At 39.6% G+C, this 17,704-nt stretch overlaps 2 protein-coding genes across 2 annotated transcripts in view; both read left to right on the top strand.

Annotated features, from left to right (window-relative positions):
• The first annotated feature begins 1,144 nt into the window (after nt 1-1,144).
• surf4 (surfeit 4) lies at nt 1,145-12,114 on the top strand. The gene is made up of 6 exons (XM_080743202.1): nt 1,145-1,329; nt 4,228-4,414; nt 8,464-8,540; nt 8,636-8,679; nt 9,374-9,560; nt 10,732-12,114. The coding sequence occupies exons 1-6, from the start codon at nt 1,282-1,284 to the stop codon at nt 10,996-10,998; spliced, it is 810 nt and encodes a 269-aa protein (XP_080599328.1). The 5' UTR covers nt 1,145-1,281; the 3' UTR covers nt 10,999-12,114.
• Nucleotides 12,115-14,679: 2,565 nt separating this feature from the next.
• The window catches only part of ass1 (argininosuccinate synthase 1), a 43,622-nt gene continuing 40,597 nt past the window's right edge, over nt 14,680-17,704 (top strand). The window contains exons 1-2 of the mRNA XM_080742989.1: nt 14,680-14,768; nt 16,015-16,140. Of these exons, the coding sequence (XP_080599115.1) occupies nt 16,039-16,140 (102 nt within the window). The 5' untranslated portion in view covers nt 14,680-14,768; nt 16,015-16,038. The remainder of the gene's footprint in view (nt 14,769-16,014; nt 16,141-17,704) is intronic.

The following is a 17,704-nucleotide window of genomic DNA, read 5'->3' on the forward strand; positions in this document are numbered from 1 at the left end:
AAAGAGTGACTTCAAGCCAAATAAGTAGTAGGCCTATTGGACCTGTAGAGCAGGGGTTCTCAAACCTTTTTGGCCCAGGTACCCCTTGGAGGGGAGATTTTTTTCCAGGTAGGCCTAACCCCTCATACTCGCAACGCCAATAAGCATATACTTAATAAGATGCCATTGGAACTATTTGTATAAAAAAAAAAAACGTTTTAAATACAAACAGGACCCCTCAATGTGAGAACCGTGGCTGCAGCAGAGCACTGGTGAGGTGAAGTGGGTTCAAGTGGTTCATGTAATTGAATTGCTCAGTTGCCTGGACAACATGAACAAAGCAGTATGATTCATGTTTACGTTGCTTCATATTTCAGAGAATGTTCTAAATCCCCCCCATTGTGTTTACATGGGCAGGCAGCAGTAAACAAAGCTGCATGTTGTTGTTGTCAGCCCCCTGGATCCAGAGCATAGTATACGTGGCATACAGCGGTTGCAGAACCATGTAGGGGGGCTCTCGTTAATTCGCGAGGCATTGTGGGGCGGAGGCGGCCTTGTCCCTGCGAATAAAGTACCAAGGATGAAGCGGTGATGTCACAACGACGCGTCGTGTGACACACTGTTTCTAACACGGGTTTCAAAAAAATATATTTCAAAAGATTTTTTGTTTATTTAAACAAAAAATCTTTTGAAATATATATATATATTTTAAATAATATTATGTAATAATATTTTTTAAAACAAACAAACAGATCTAAGAAATTCCATAAATAAAAAAATAATAAGAATTAAGAAGTAGTGAAAATAGCCGATCTACAAGCTCGCAACGCGGCGCGAAGCGATTTTTTCCCCCCACTAATTTGGGGTCCCAGGCAAAAATCTAATCTCTATTTTTGGGTCTCGACTCTCGACCTGAAAAGTTTGGTAACCACTGTTCTAACAGAACTGCGTCAGTCTTTTGTCACGGCAGGTCTTATTTACATTTTGCGGCGCAGCCCTGTCGCAGTCGCTCGACAAAAAGTAAAAAATAAAATAGAATTGTGTTTTTCTTTTCTTTTTAAGTCTAAAATGCGTCATTTTCATTCCGAGCGAGAATTCTGAAAACTGCACTACAGGTAGACGACGATTGTTGGTGACGTCACTCGTGGACCCTTGCCATCTTCACCCCAGCCTTCACTGAGGCAAACAAGAATTCTTGAAGTAAATAATAACGGGGGAAGAGAAACACTTTGGACATATCGGCTCGCGAAAATCCCTCGCACAGAAAAGTGTCGTCGCGTGGAGCCTCAAGTATTGTAAAGCATGGGGCAAGAGGAGCTCATGAGTACAGCCGAGGACGTGGCCGACCAGGTAACTTTCATTCTGGGCTGCCAGTTGTCAGCTAGCCCTCTCTAGCCATGTTAGCTGTGGGCTAACAAGTTGGCAGTGCAGTGCAGTGGAGGAAAAGTGATTTCTTGAATGGCTTCTCTAATACAGTGGTTTCTCAAACTTTTACATTTCAAGGTATTCCCTTAACTCTGACAAATGGAACCAAATGGACTCGTTAGGGTCCATTTGGCTCCATTTGTGTACTGTCAGTGAGTTACAGACTTGGAAGGGTCGTTTTAGACCCCTCTAAATGAACCTAGAGAGTCCCTGGAATCAATCCACTTTTTGTGGGGGTATCGGGTATGTTATCTATGCATACGTCTTCGCAGTTTGGCCACTAAATCAAATTATTCACATTTTAATAAACACTTCAAGAATGCACTGTGACTTGTCTTCTGCACTCAGCCTGCTAAAGTGCCATTGAATATGACTACATGGCTTATAGTCAATGCTAGAATAACACGTATTACTAATCAGACATAGACATTTCTTTTGTGCAAAATGTCATTCTGACAAGCTATTTGTATAGCTGTCTGTTACTCATCCAGATCCATTAACGTCACATTTGGCCATTCAAACCAGCCAGGCATATGCAAACGAGTATTCATGACAGTTCATCATTAATTACGTTTTGTAATTTAAGTGGCTAACATAATAAACTCCTATTGCAGAGTGGCACTGTGTGACTGTGATTGCTTAACACAGATGGAGGCTTAGGCAATGTTCATTGGGTAACTAATGTTATAAGTTGCAGGGCTTTTGCAGTTTCCCTGCGGTTGTGTTACATGGGGTTGTAAGTGTTCCACCATTCAACGTAATAATTGAACTTCATCATTTGAACCAACCAACCATATCGAGTGTCAGAACTGTAACCCAGGACAATTGATAGACAGGAAGAAAGACTTACGTAATACTGTCATTAGAAAGCTACTGCAACTTACTTGATCTTGATACTAGTTTACTAGTTTAGTACCCTATTTCCTGAGGGGCAGGATGTTTTTGTGTGACATATTTAAAAAGGCAGACCGTAGTCATTCGTTTTGGGCTTTCGCAGTTTTGTTGATTCAACTTACTGAAAATGTTGCACAAGTAGTAGGCTACCTTTTAATACATGTTGAACTTTTGCCAGCAGAACACAAATTAGACCTCCCAGTCTTCAACATTTGTTTTTTAATGTCTCAGACATTCTACCAAGTCTGCATGGCTTATCACAGAGTGATAGCTGTTACAACTGTAAATGTATTTCCTTACTACACTCTCCTGGATTGTCTAGACTGTCACAGCACCCTCAGGCTCGTCCCATTTGCTGCTCCTCCATTCATACGCCACACAACAGGCCATGTGGGAGTTACTTGGTCCCTCCTGATAGGCTGCCAAGGTCTGACAGTGCTGATGTGGACTGCTTGATAGGAGGGGCAGGAGAAGGTCATGATCACATACTTTACCGCAAGTGTAGTAGTAGCACAATCTATCAATCTAATCGTGAATTGGGTTTGGGTGAAACATTATAGGGTGGCCTGTGTTAGTACAGTAGTAACACATTCAGCATCTTGATAATTGTAAGGAATGACTTGAATGCCTAGGTATGCAAAGAAGGTATTTTGGGGTACAAGTTAACACCGAGAGGCCACAGTCTATTTTTGTCTGGTGATAATGTAGAACACTGCAGAGAACCTTTGCAGTGCAGAAATGTAACTATATTATTATAACAAGCATTAACAAATCCTCTTTTCATTGTGGATATAGCTTATGCCTAGTTTTCAGTGTGTTTTTCAGCTTTCATGTGCTGTAACATTTCAATAGTAGTCTTAATAGAGGGATACATACAGTAATTTCTACTTTAAGATCTCTAAGAGGGAATATGTTGAGGTGTTGATCAAATATGCTCCAAGTATAAGCCTAACCTACCTAAACAAGGTTTATACACAAATAATCAGAATTAGATTGAATATTACGACCACAGCAAGTTACAGAACATGTCATTGGTTGCTTCAAAGAGGTCCTTCCCTGCGTCACAGCAGCGAAGGTTGACAGTCATACCTTAAACAACATTAACCCTGGCTTTCGTATTTTGGGAATGTCAAATAATCGAAATGTTAACACACATAACTTGTGAGCGGCTATTTTTTGCTAAGTAGTATAACCAATTAACTCGAGTGGTAAAAATGTGTGTTATCCACTCACACTGACTGCAGTTATAGGTCAAATGCATAACAACCGGATTAGTAATCGGCGTGGAAATTCTGGAAAATGACATGGCTCGAAATTGGTGACAGTCAGGCTTTGATAAATGTATTTAAATAGACTACATCCGGATACTTTCTCTGAGGTCCGACTACAGTCATAAATAGGTCATGGTCATGTCCTGTCTCCTCTCTCCTGTGATACAATCATTTTGGGATAGCCTAGTTGGATTGGATCTGAATTCTATTTAGGGACACCACAGGCCTTGCATATAAGGTGGAGGACAGGCCATGGCAAATTGTTACTACGTGTCTCTTCATTCACTGCAAACCATCTTGTTTATAACTGTGTTATTAACTGACCATCAAACATATTGATAAGTGTGTGTGTGTGTGTGTGTGTGTGTGTGTGTGTGTGTGTGTGTGTGTGTGTGTGTGTGTGTGTGGATGTAATGTATGCGATGTATGTAATGTATGGTCACACTGTATATACAGTTTTGTGATCCTATAACATTTACAGTGTTTGTCTTTTTGCTTATTGTGGTGAGTGTTAAAGATATGAAAGATATTGCTGTATTTTTTTTAACCCTTATATATTAGGGCTTAGTGAACACATGTAATCCCCTTTTATTGCTTTTCCAGCCACCGTTTTATGACCACACAATAACACCCACTTGACTTTTATACTCTACTTCAGTTTCTGCGGGTGACCAAGCAGTACCTGCCTCACCTGGCCCGCCTGTGTCTCATTAGCACCTTCTTGGAAGATGGCATCAGAATGTGGTTCCAGTGGAATGAGCAGAGAGACTACATCGAGGCTACCTGGAGTTGTGGCTACTTCCTGGCTACTTGCTTTGTGCTACTCAACCTCATTGGGCAGCTGGGTGAGTGATGGGCTGCACACAGGCCCAGCCAAGACACTGTTATTATCCCATCATTATTTTATGCTTTAACTATTGAAAAATAGCAGATATACAAGCTCAAGCGCGGCACCGAGTGCCTCGCTGCGAGCTTGTAGATCTGCTATTTTTGAAAAATCGTGAAAATTAGAATTTTGACCCGATTCTATAAGTGTCTTTTGAATCCTTCTAAGACTTTTTGAAAAACCTATGTTTCTATGTCAGCAATCTGGCTGGCCATCGTCAAAGAAAAGGTCCTTTTCACGTAACTGGAGCTCAGTTAGTCTGTTCTTGAGAGACTACTATGTCAGTGGTTCTCAAACCTTTTCACGTGAAGGACCCCCAAAATTATATTTATTTGGCTACGGACCCGCATCTCAAAATATCTAGTTCCAGCAGGGACCCCCCAGAAGCAAAATTTGAGTTACAAACGTTCGCTTTGAAAATACTTATAGTCAAAGATTTGCACATATTTTCACGACTTTTTCAAAAATAGCAGATCTACAAGCTCGCAGCGCGGCACTCGGTGCCGCGCCGTGAGCTTGTATATCTGCTATTTTTCACTGGTTAAAGCATTCAATAATTCTAGGCCTAAATGGGTTAAAATAGAATTGACCTAATATCAAGTTAGGAATCAACCACACACAAGCCCTATTTAGTTATGCGTCACACAAGAAAGTCTTCTTGTGGGAAAAAAATGCTGAGAATGCAACGAGTTGTGAGCTTGCACTTGCAGATTGGCTATTTTTGTTCATTTTTGAATAATAATATTTACTTTACCTGCTGCTGCAAAAGATCAAACCGGTACTCCGACTTTTGGAGCCAATAACAATTGCCTTGTAAGCAGAATGGCTCTTAATGTTATGGTTGACAAACTGATCAGGAATTGAGGCTAGCACTAGCCACTTTTACACATGGATTGCACAATATCAGTGAGCTAAGAGTCCATTAATGCTGGCTTTGCCTTTCTGCACAGAATAACCCCCCCCCCCCCCCCCCCCCCCCAATGTGTGCTTAAACTGTACTGCATGGCGGCTTTCCGGGAGCGGCGTGTTAATGAACTGACAAAATGGGATGACAACGTAGCAGACCACAGTCATAGACGCTCCAATACTGAAACATTTTGCTTCACTGAGTGACGATTGACGAACGCTGTTCTTGAGCATGCTAAAGTTGTGAAACCCATTCTAAAATGATAAAACTCACTTTCACTTTCACTCTTTCTCCCTTTGTCTTGTTTGTGAGCTCTCTTAACTGTCTCTCACTATGAGATTACAGCATGGGTACACTCTATATTTATAATGACAACCTAATGTATTTATTTCACATTAAGGGCTGGGGCGGTATGGATTTTTGTTAATAAGATAAATATTAAAAAATATATATTAAGAAAATGTAAACTACCTAATGAAAAGTGATTGAAGAATGATTACAGATAGCTAACCACCCAGTGCTCAATATTATATATGAACAGATCCTCACAAAATCAATGCAACACACAAAGTGTAACTTTTACACTGCCCGTTAAAGGGCAGGAATGTTGCCCCATCATGTCGTTACAGTGTTCCGTGTATAAGGTACAGAAACTGATTGTGGGTCCATTTACATGAAACCCTTTGTGGCGGAAGTGAATGTAGTTAGATTTCTGAATCGATATCAGCCAGCTGCCTCTGTAAAAGGCAGAGCCGACATGGTGGAACAAGGATATGTAATCTATGGTCTGCGGACTCAGTCTGTGCACCTTTCTGCCCAGAACTACTCCCTGCTTCTCTTCAGTTTTTCCCTGATTGTATTTATGCTGCTCATTCAAATTAGTGTACTTAACGTATCTGTATGTTGTCCCTCTCTCTCACACATGCACAGTAGGGATGCGTGAGAGAGAAAATGGTTGATGTGAGTCAGTCCATTACTTAAGCAACACATTTAAATACATTACCCTAAATAAATAGGCCTAGTATAATAGTATAATAGTAATAACAACACATATATACTGTATTATTTCATGAAGTGAAAGTGAAGGCTAATGTACAGTTCTGCAGCATTGTGAAGGCTAATGTACTGCGGCATTGGCTCAGGGGTAGAGAAATGGAGGGTTCCCGAAAGGTTCCCAGTTAGAATCCGGGCTCCCCCAGAGTTAGTGTCAAAGAGTCCTTGAGCAAGACTCTGAACCCCTAGTTGCTCCCGGTGAGCAGGTTGGTGCCTTGCATGGTTTCCTCCACCATCGGTGTATGAATGTGTGTGTGAATGGGTGAATTGGGTGAATGTAAAGCACAATCTATGTAAAGCGCCTTGGATAAAGGCGCTATACAAATGCACCATTTACCATAAAGTCTACTGAAGGCTATTCTCTCAAGTGTATGTTGGAAAGAGAGAGGAGGAGAGAGTAAAAAGAGCGATCTAACGAAAGAAAGGGTGAGCGTGAAATTACGATATGAAGTCAGTTTACATGGTTATGCATGCCTCTGATAGTAGAATGCTGGCATGCTATAGTATAAGCACGCACATACTGTAGGTGGCTTATCTGCATAAAAAAGTAAAGCCGGCATTAATGACTGCCCTCCTTCTTTCCAAATAATATTGCGTGGCTTATTTTTACAGTATTTACAAAAGATTTAACTGATAAGCTTAAAGGCAACATTTGACTAAACAGTACTATAACAGGCAGTTTGGTAGTCAGGAAGACATTGTCCTTTTCTGACACTTGACTCACGGTCAGGTATACTGTATATCAGCAGTTACATGTAGGAACCTAGTACACACCACATCATACAATTAGCCAATCACATGTCACGTGCAGAACAGCCACAGCCACTTTTTTTAATGCTAATTCAGGCTCACAACTCGTTGTATTGCGATGCTTTGTGAGATCTGCTATTTCTGGTATTTTTTAAAATTGTTGGACAATATTTGCATATCGTCGTCACTGTCGGGTCTGAACTGTTACCTTTTACGAAATGTTAATGTATTGTCAATATTTTTCATTGGTTAAATACTGTCTGTATAAAACCCACGGTATTTACCACTTTCACGTTTAAAAGTATTCAAAATGAGCTTAAGTAGCCGATCTACACGCTCATTGCATTGGGACACGTTGTGAGCTTTTAGATCGGTTACAGTTTCGAAACACTGTTGTACGACAATTCGGCAAAGTAGCTCGTTCGTTTACAAAAAAGAAAAACATACAACTTCAAATATGGACATACTGCTTGCGGTCATATTGTTGGCAGACATACAAAGTTTGGGCATTGCCCAAATTTTGCCCAAACTTTGTATGGATACCATGCCTTTGCCATGAACCTCAGCATGCTCGGCAACCCATAGAGCAAACTACCTATTATATAGTATATATGGCATCAGAGAACTTACATGTATCCATACCACAATACATTTATACAGTACACAACACAACCGCTGCTACAATTTGACATTTTTATGTCATCAATCAAAGAATGAAGAACAACCTTTTCCAACTGTCTAGAGCAGGGGTCTTCAACAGGGGGTCCGGGACCCCTAGGGGGTCCTCAGAGTTACTACAGGGGGTCCTCCAAAACTTTGAGTGATAGAAAGTTGTTTTTTTTTTCTACTTTTTTATATTAACCACTTGAAACCTAGTGTCCATATTCTGAGAACTTTAGCTGAAAATAGCAGATCTACAAGCTCACAACGCCTCGCACTGCGAGGCGTTGTGAGCTTGTAGATCAGCTATTTTCGGCAAAGAGGTTTTGTAGAGGGGAAAAAGAGCAGACTAAGTACAGAGTGAAAGATCAACTTTATTAAGTATTGACGGTTCAAGTGGTTACATATCTGATAACACAAATTGACATAAAATCTATTGACACAAAATACACTGATGATTGTGCTGTCAAACGATGAAACTATATGGAATCTGGGGGTCCCTGCTTCATCTCTCTCTCAGCTAAGGGGTCCTTGGCCTGAAAACGTTGAAGACCCCTGGTCTAGAGGTAATATACCTCTACTGTATTTGAGGTAATGTCACTGTATTTAATCTTCTTTCTTTCTTTGTGTGTCAACAGGTGGCTGTGTCCTCATCCTCAGTAGAAATTTTGTACAGTATGCCTGCTTTGGTTTATTCGGGATCATAGCTCTACAGGTGAGAATGTCACACACATTCTATTCAAAAGGTCCTTGAAAACATGCAACAGAACATCATTGTGTTTTATTTACTATATTTTCCCTTTTTTCCAGACTGTTGCGTACAGCATTTTATGGGACGTTAAGTTTTTGATGAGGTAGGTATCTCTGTGTGATGTGGGCCAGTAGTGCTTTGAAGAAAGGAAAAAACATATTAAATGGTGACATGGCCTAATATAGGAGCCATTGGATAGTTCTTCTGCTACATTACATTCCATAAGCCAGAGGACAGGAGCAATGTGATTATAAATAAAATAAAAGGACGCAGCTGTTCTTGACCAAATTGGAAAATATTTGAGGTCCTTGTCCTGCCGTCAGCATGCACAATTAATTTGATGCTGATTGGTCCAGTATGTATGTAATATGATTAGCTGCAGACAGACAGGGTGAAAAGATGATTTCCTGGCAGAGATAACTAACAGTAAAGAATTCTCTTTTACTAATGTCAAGGTGTTTTCTATCACAATCAATGTCCAAAATGGGCCACCAGGTGGCGTAGATGTAAAAACAATGGACACCACATGAGGAATTGGCAATGACTAAACTCAAGAAAATGAAGGAGAAGAACTGATGACCCGGCCATATATGCCTAGCATATTACCTAATATTTATTGTTCCCATTTATTTACTTTAGTAACTTATATTATATATATTTAACTGAAGGCGCACAGATTTGAATTTGATAGCACATGTATGCTTGACTTCAGATTCATCACCACTTTATCGGACTGCTTCTCTGCTATAAACGCTGTTCTACAAACCAGTAACTTAGCCCTCTTCCACTTTCCATAGAAACCTGGCCCTTGGCGGTGGCCTGCTTCTGCTGCTGGCTGAGTCTCGTTCAGAAGGGAAGAGCATGTTTGCAGGGGTCCCCTCGATGGGAGAGAGTTCACCAAAGCAGTACATGCAGCTGGGAGGCCGGGTACTCCTTGTGCTTATGTTCATGACACTGTTGCACTTTGACTCCAACTTCTTCTCTGTGAGTATCAACAATAACAATTTAGCCTATAGCCTGATTTACACTTTGTTGTATATGGGTGTTGTACACCAAAAATAAATAGCCTACATCTGCAAGCTAAAAGTTTCACTAGTTTGGCTCCCGGGGAAACATCTCATCTCTGTTTTGGGTCATGGGTTAAAAGGTTTGGGAACCACTGTAATACAGTATGTGATTCAGTAAAATGGGTTCCCATGAGGAGGACATGGTAAATGTGAATATCAGGATGTCAAGAATTCGACGATTCAACAGTGAGTCTCATGACTATTGTTTTGTTGTGAGCGGTACAAACATTTAGGCCCTTTTTCATACATAGTTTTGGGCCATGAGTAAGTACTGTATGTAATTCCTCAGGATCCATGTCAACATAATAACCAAAGTGCTTCCGGGAAATCTGTTTCCGGCAAGAAATGCAATTGTCATTTAATACCCTGATGTGATTAAAGAACCGACAGATTCGTATCTGTTATTTGTCAGTTGGTCTGTTGTGGAATAGTAGGTGAAGTTTTTGTGGTTCAATCTTTGAAAGATGTTATGACAGAGCTTCAGAAGTGGTTTATATTTGGTGTTGTAAAGTCCTATATTCTTTGTCGTACGACAAATGTTTAAATCCACAGGCTCACAATGTGTCACATTGCAGCGTGTTTAGAGCTTGTAGATAATCTTTTAAATGTTATAATGTTGAAAATCCTAACATAGTTTACGTTAGCAAGCTAACTCGGACAGTTTGACAATCCTAACATTAATATTCCCAAATAAATCCTTTCTGAGTTTAAATAACAACGTTTTGTTTCTTTCATGTTTCAATGTAAAATGTATCATTAGACTCTCACCTTCCATTTATTACATCAAGTTGTTATCCAAAATATTTTGTGTAACTATTTCTTTTTTTTTAATACCAGCATTAGATTAGCTTTAGCGTCCACTGTTTCAGAGCCAGCCACCCACACATCTTGCACTCATTTGTTTTTGTCCCCATGGATTCAACAAACGCAACAGGGGGGGTTGTAACCTAGCCTGGCACAGCCATCCCGAGCAACGCCATCACAAATGTGCTTAGTCTGGCTGTTGTGAGGCTAGTTGTAACCTATATAGTGTTAAATGCAAATACTAACAAACCCTCCCTTACTAAACCTTTTGCTTTCCTCTGCAGATCCTGCAGAACATGGTGGGCACTGCCCTCATCATCCTAGTGGCCATTGGCTTCAAAACCAAGCTGGCAGCGCTGACCTTAGTGATATGGCTCCTGGCCATCAACGTTTACTTCAACGCCTTCTGGACCGTCCCGGCCTATAAGCCCATGCACGACTTCCTCAAGTACGACTTCTTCCAGACCACCTCGGTCATCGGTGGCCTGCTGCTGGTGGTGGCGTTGGGGCCTGGAGGGGTGTCCATGGATGAGAAGAAGAAGGAGTGGTAGGAAGAGGGTGGGTTGAAAGAATGACACAGCACCACTAACTGCCCCCCCCTACCACCTACCAGGACACAAAGACGCTCGCTCCCTCCCTTCCTTCCTCTCTCTCCATGCTAGGGTACACTTTAGTTTTGTTCTTTTTGCCTATCATATCCCCAGCAACAAACACCTCACCCAGCATTAGACACTCTGGGTCTTTTTTTTTTTTTTTTCTCCCAGCTGCTGGTTCTTTTTTTGTTTTTGTTTTTGGAGTTCATCAAGTTGGATACTGGATTTTTATATACCATATATATATATATATATATTTATGTCCCCATTTTTCACAGTAGGAGTTAAAAAATGGCCTAATTAATTATTTGTGTCAAAGTGCAAGGTAACTAACGCACAAGTGAAGGGTTGAGCTTTAGAAGGAAAGGTATCTTTGCTTTTCCCGTGGAATTTATGAATATGACGGATGTTATGCCTCAATCTCTCATATTTATATATAATCCACATTTCTGTGACAAATAGTGGGAAGGGGTATATCAGTTTTGGTTCTGTGCACGGATGTTTGTCTTTTCTCCACTTTTAGTGGATATTGGATCATCTAAGACCATATCGATCATGAGACGTTGGACACTGAAACAAGAGGACCTTTCTCTAGTTTGGTTTCCACCTCCCCTTTTTCAGATGCCTGATCCGTCATATATACACATTCAGTCTGTGGTGATCGACTACTGTTTGTACACGAGGGTTGAATTTGGTCGGAGAAATGGTACGTGGTGTACTAAGTTGTGGACTGAAGTTGTACCACTTTCAACCCGGTGTCCCTATTTTGGGCATGTCGTTATAGGAGAATATTTTCAAAAATGGCTAAAATTTAAGGTTGCGACACAGTCGTTAGCTCCTGGATTTCTTGTTTTGGACACTGTACTGTATGTCTTTGGCAAATGCCTAACTAGTGAACTGTGTGTGTGATTGGGGACAATAGGGGGAGGCTCAATATTTGTGAAACGCCATAATATGCCATCTAGAAAAGCAAAGGAGACTAAGCAGAGTCAGTAGCCATGTGGACTTTGTCTTTGCTCAGTGTCTTAGCCCTGTTTAAGAAAATAAAGATATTCAGTGTATTGATTTACAGAAGTTTATATTGTATTTTGATCATTTGTTTTTGATTTTGAAAGTTCATGGTGAAGAAATAAAAATGCAAAAAGCCATTATTGTCTCTATTGGCACGTATGTGTTTTTTGTCTTCTCACAAGGTAAGTATAATGTACATTGTATTGTAGATTCTATATGGTACGATGAAGCTTTGGAAGTAATTGATGACTGTCTGACTGGGTTTGTTTCTCCACCACTGGATTTTTCTCCATTAATAATGAAATATAAAGCCAGATGCTGCAGTCATAGAGTCAAATCTTATGATGTGAGTGAGGCATTTTTGACTAATAAGAAAAAAGGCTCTGTCTCCATGTCCAGAACTTCCTGGAGAATGGTACAAACAATTACTTAATATATTAGTCCTTGAGCCAATGCTCAAGGACGAGATTCAAGTTGCAGGTAACCGACAGTCCTTGGACCAAATGGACCACTGTGTGTGCAAATGTGACAAAAGAGGGATTGCAGCTCTCCAGAAGATCTACAAGTCTACATGGACATGGTCTTAGCTATACAAGTACTGGGAGACGAAAGTAAGCTATGGACCGTCACCTTACATGCATTGATGACTGCATATTCACTAAAGATGGTTCGTCCCCCATAGATCACACTCTCTCTGGTGGTTTTACTCTTTTGCTTTGGTTTAGTCTTTCCATTTTCCTTTTTGTTTTGGTGTTGTTTTGTCTTTGTGAGCTGATAAACAGTTTGTGAATTTCAGCCTCTTTTTCAGTCTTGGGGTGCAGTCACACCGAACTTAGAGTCGGCCTATGCAGTAGATTCTGCCAATGCTGTTCAATGGGAATGGAGCGTTTCTTTGCGAAAATCTGTGAATGGCAACCGCTCCGTCACCATTGAAAAGCACTGGGAGAATCCGCCGCATTGGCAGTTCGGTGTGACTGCACTATTACTCATTTGAGGCATGGCAGTAAGAATGGATCAAGCTGGTTTATACTACACGAAACTCACTTTCAGGTAGAGAATTACAAATTAAAAAGAGATTGGATAAATCACATGATTTCTGCACATTGAGGACATTAAAGATGCAGAAGTATGTTTTGGTTGAGGCCACTAGGAGATACTGTTATGATTATTGTAAACGTATGTTAATGTTATGAAATGGGTAATCGAGCAAGTCGGCTATCGTTTCAACCACGAAAGGCCCAAATAAGTAAAATGTTGGCAATGATAATACACAGTGACATCACCAAAGAATTTAATGGAAACTTTTGGAGCTCATAGATACTGTATATGCAGACTCTGACACTTTTTAGTGAAGATTAAAGAATTCAACAAGACTTCCTTTCTAAAATACATTTACCATCACTAACAGAGGAAGAAGAACTTGATATCAAACCAATAACAGTACACTTTGAAAACTTTCAATCAAATTGTACCAGAACAGACAGGTTTCCTAGAGAATTCTATTAATTATTCTTTAATTATGTGTTATAAAGATGGGATCCACCACATACTGTACATGGTCTGAAGCTGTTATCTTTTAGTTACTAAGAGGGGAAAGATCCAATTAAATCAAAATGTATAGGCCAGTTAGTTGGAAAGATCTAACTAAATGTGAGAGATATAAAAATGAAATATGACTAATCTTGGTTACAAATTTAAATCAATAGTTTTTCATTTTAGGCATCCTTTTAGGAAATCAAATGGCAAAAAAAGAATGAATCCGACTGGGACCCTTATTACGCAATATTGCATTGAAATCATAAAACAATGGCAACAAAATTTCAACATTGTGTTTGTTATGGAAAAGGTGCCTGCTAAAACAGGGGTTGACACCAAGGTCTCGGAGGCACAGGTCATGTTCTACGTGCCCAAAGGTCATGCCCACTTCCAGTAAATCTTACATTATAAAATGATTGGGAAAATTTGAATTACCGTTAAATTTAACACTTTTTTTTAACTCTCTGGGCCTGTGCGGTAGAAATGTTATGCCTAAATGTTTATGCCAAATACCTACATAGCAACAGTGAAAAGAAAAAGTGAACATTATAGGTAAACAGTGCTCTTATTTTACATTCCTGGCTCTGGCCATGTTCAGGTGTTTAGACAGAGATCTCATGTTGTGTTTATAGACGGGTTCAATATAAAACACAGAAAATTGCTAATGTATTATTGTTTTTATATAATTATCTTGTCCGGTATCTTCTTTAGTTTTATCTGTTTGGGTGGTCATGGAATTTATATTTTAAGAAGGATAAATGATGCAATGTATGACATTTGTTTTTCTTTCTTTTCTTCCTTTCTTTCTTATCCACAATATTCATATGTATACAGGAATATATAAAGAGGTTATTTACCAAATGGTAGATTGATAGAAAGTCTCAAATGTATGGCACAAATCAAGACTAAAACACACATTAGGCCTATACAGATTTGCACAGACAGGGCACATACATACCCAGTGCCCACTGAGTGCCCAGTTCTTAAATGGAGACGCGACCATCCTTTCGACCTATGGGATCCATTCCAGTCATGTCAAAAGCCACCAATCATCATCGGTCACTACAACGTGTTGGGTTGGTTGTTGCTGCGTGGTAATATCACATATAAAATCTGATCGGCACTCTCCCTGCTCACTGGTTGCTGCTGGACGCTGTTACAGAACTACTACTGCCCACAAGGTAAGTTGTAGAACCTTTCGCATATCGTAAGGATCATAATATGACTCTTTTTTTTATTCCTTGAACTTGGTTTGCACAAGTGCACTAGAATACCGCTAGCTGCAGAACTAGCTTGCAATTCCCTCTGCTCGTTGATTTTTACTGTCAAATGTATAAACGCGTTATAACTGCATGATCTTAACCTAAAGGCTAAAGTTGAAGTGAACATGGTGGAATCACACACAGATACACAGTTGGTCCTTAATTGTATTTATTTTATACTATAAAAAAAGAAAAGAAACAGCTGATTGAAGTTATTCAAAAAGAGCAATCACAGCTGCTAGAGTGGGTAAGGCATGCCAAAACAAGAGAGAAGAGATTGTGACCAAGGCTAAGGTGCCTGACAGAGAAGATGGGATGTGGATGTGAAGTGAACAAGTGGTAAAAGAATATATATATTATATATTATATATATATATTATATATATATATATATATATATATATATATATATATATATATATATATATATATATATATTATATAATATATATAACACACAGCAGTGCAAAATACATTTATGTTATGTATGATCTATGCTATTTTGCATTTACATTGAAAGAAAGAAAGATTGATGAATGAATGAATGAAAAATGTATTTCCGTGTCATGCCACAATTTGGCCCATCCCATATCATATGACACATTATTAGACAGCAAAGAAAACAACTGACATCAACAGTCTAACTTGTTCCTTTCCTGTTGGGACAAGTGTTTGTGTTTTGGTGGGCCTAGTGTGTTGTGTTTTATTAGTGGTGTAGCCTAATAATGAATTATGAAAGATTTTGTTGGTGTGTGATGTGATTTTCAGCATGAAATGTACTATTTGGCCATTAAGTGCAAGTACTGAATAACATATAGCAAATTATACAAATAAATACATCACTAAAATGCCTTCCACACACATGTTAGTTAGCCAATAGGTCCTCCTAGATTACTTTGTCACTTTATGTCACTGACATTGTCCACTGCTATTTGTTTTTCTTTTATATGTCCTAGAAACGTCTATGTAAGGAGTAAATACATAACCCCACCTTACTTAGATGTTGACAGAACTGGTTCTCCTACCGAATGTCAGAATCTGCACAAAGTTATCAAGCCTTTTCAGAATGTTTTGGAAAGCTCATTGTGGTTAAAGTTATGATGCGATCTAGCTTTGCTGTGTCGGATGCATTGTTGTAATAGCTTTATTTCATTTTTATTGACAGCTTGTGACGTACTAAAGCATCGCCATGTCTAAAGGAACAGTGGTTCTGGCCTACAGTGGTGGACTGGACACCTCATGTATTCTGGTGTGGCTCAAGGAACAAGGCTATGATGTTATTGCGTACTTGGTAAGGTAGCAGACGTGTGTGTGTGTGTGTGTGTGTGTGTGTGTGTGTGTGTGTGTGTGTGTGTGTGTGTGTGTGTGTGTGTGTGTGTGTGTGTGTGTGTGTGTGTGTGTGTGTGTGTGTGTGTGTGTGTGTGTGTGTGTGTGCGTGCGTGCGTGCGTGCGTGCGTGTTTGAGAGTTACTCCCTTGTCTTGTTGACTACATAACTTACTCAAAAGTCAAAATGTTTTAAGTTCACACAGTGGAAAAATGAAAGCCATTTTATTTAGATGAAATTAACTTAAAAAGAAGGCTAATGCATAAACCTTAAAAGTTGATGACATTTGCGTAGGACAAAGGTAGGTCCAATCGTTCACAAACAAATCTGTGATACAAGTTGTAGGTATCCAAGAAAAAATCCTGCACACTGTCTAGGAGCTTGCAAAAAAAACGTAATGACAGTCTGTCCTGATGAAGGTCTAATGACCGAAACGTTGACTTATTAATTGTGATGAAATAAAAACACTATTGTACAGTTAAGAGTACAATATACTGTAACTAGCGCATCTGCAGCAAATGGAGGTGGCTTACTCATCCACTGAGAAATGTAGACCCTAGTGTCAATCAGGTAGGACACATTACTGCTGATATCAATTAAATTATCTTGCTCACAATGCATTGCGTGTTGTGAGCTTGTACATCGGCTATTTTCAAATAGCCAAAGTTTAAAATGGGGCTTAACTGGTTAACCCCCTATCAAAGGATTTTGCAGCATAACACCAGTGCAAAGCTACCTGGATTAACTTTTGGCCCTTAGGCGGTGCAGAATTGCACAGCGTGCAGATTTCCCTCTTGCGTAGCCTAACTCTTCATTCAGTGGTTGGCTATACACTATACAGCCAAAGGGAGTCGGGGAAGGCAAGGCAGTGTCTACTGTCTATTAGACATAGCACATAGTTCACAGCTATGGCACGCAAAGCTTGTGACCCCATAGATCTTGTTGGTTTTGGGCTGACCCATTTCACGGGAAGAGTAGAAAAAGAAAAGCACGGCAGTCGCCCCATAGCTAACCTGTTGATCTTTGTTGAAATTAAATGACATTCACAGCAACATGGTCTACTCTTGTGTAAAATACACAATACATCTTAGTTTCAGTACTATGCCCTTCCTGTGCTTTAAAGATGAGCTTTATATCTCAAACCCCTTGGTGTATATTTACATTTTAAAAGGATTATTCAAATTGGAAATATATCAGCTATAATAAAGTATTTGTGTGAATCTCACCTTTACCCTGGCCCTAGCCAACAAATTTTGTTAGATTAAAATTACTTTGTAGTACGCTGATGACATGATGATAATAACTTCAGTAACTTGGCATCACAGACAGTATCATGTGTTATGTTAAGTGAAATCACATGTCACACGTCCTTCTCTTAGTACTAGCCATTCTATGTGTGCATACTTAGCACTCATTTATATCTTGGTAATAGCCATTCTGCCACAGTGTGTGTAGGCTATATCAAATATTAGCCAGTTGCACTCAATGCACTGTGTTGAGATCTGCTATAAAGGTGCCTTGGGCACAAAA

The sequence above is a fragment of the Nannobrachium achirus genome (assembly GCF_963921795.1).
Source record: "Nannobrachium achirus genome assembly, chromosome: 15".
Taxonomy (NCBI): domain Eukaryota; kingdom Metazoa; phylum Chordata; class Actinopteri; order Myctophiformes; family Myctophidae; genus Nannobrachium; species Nannobrachium achirus.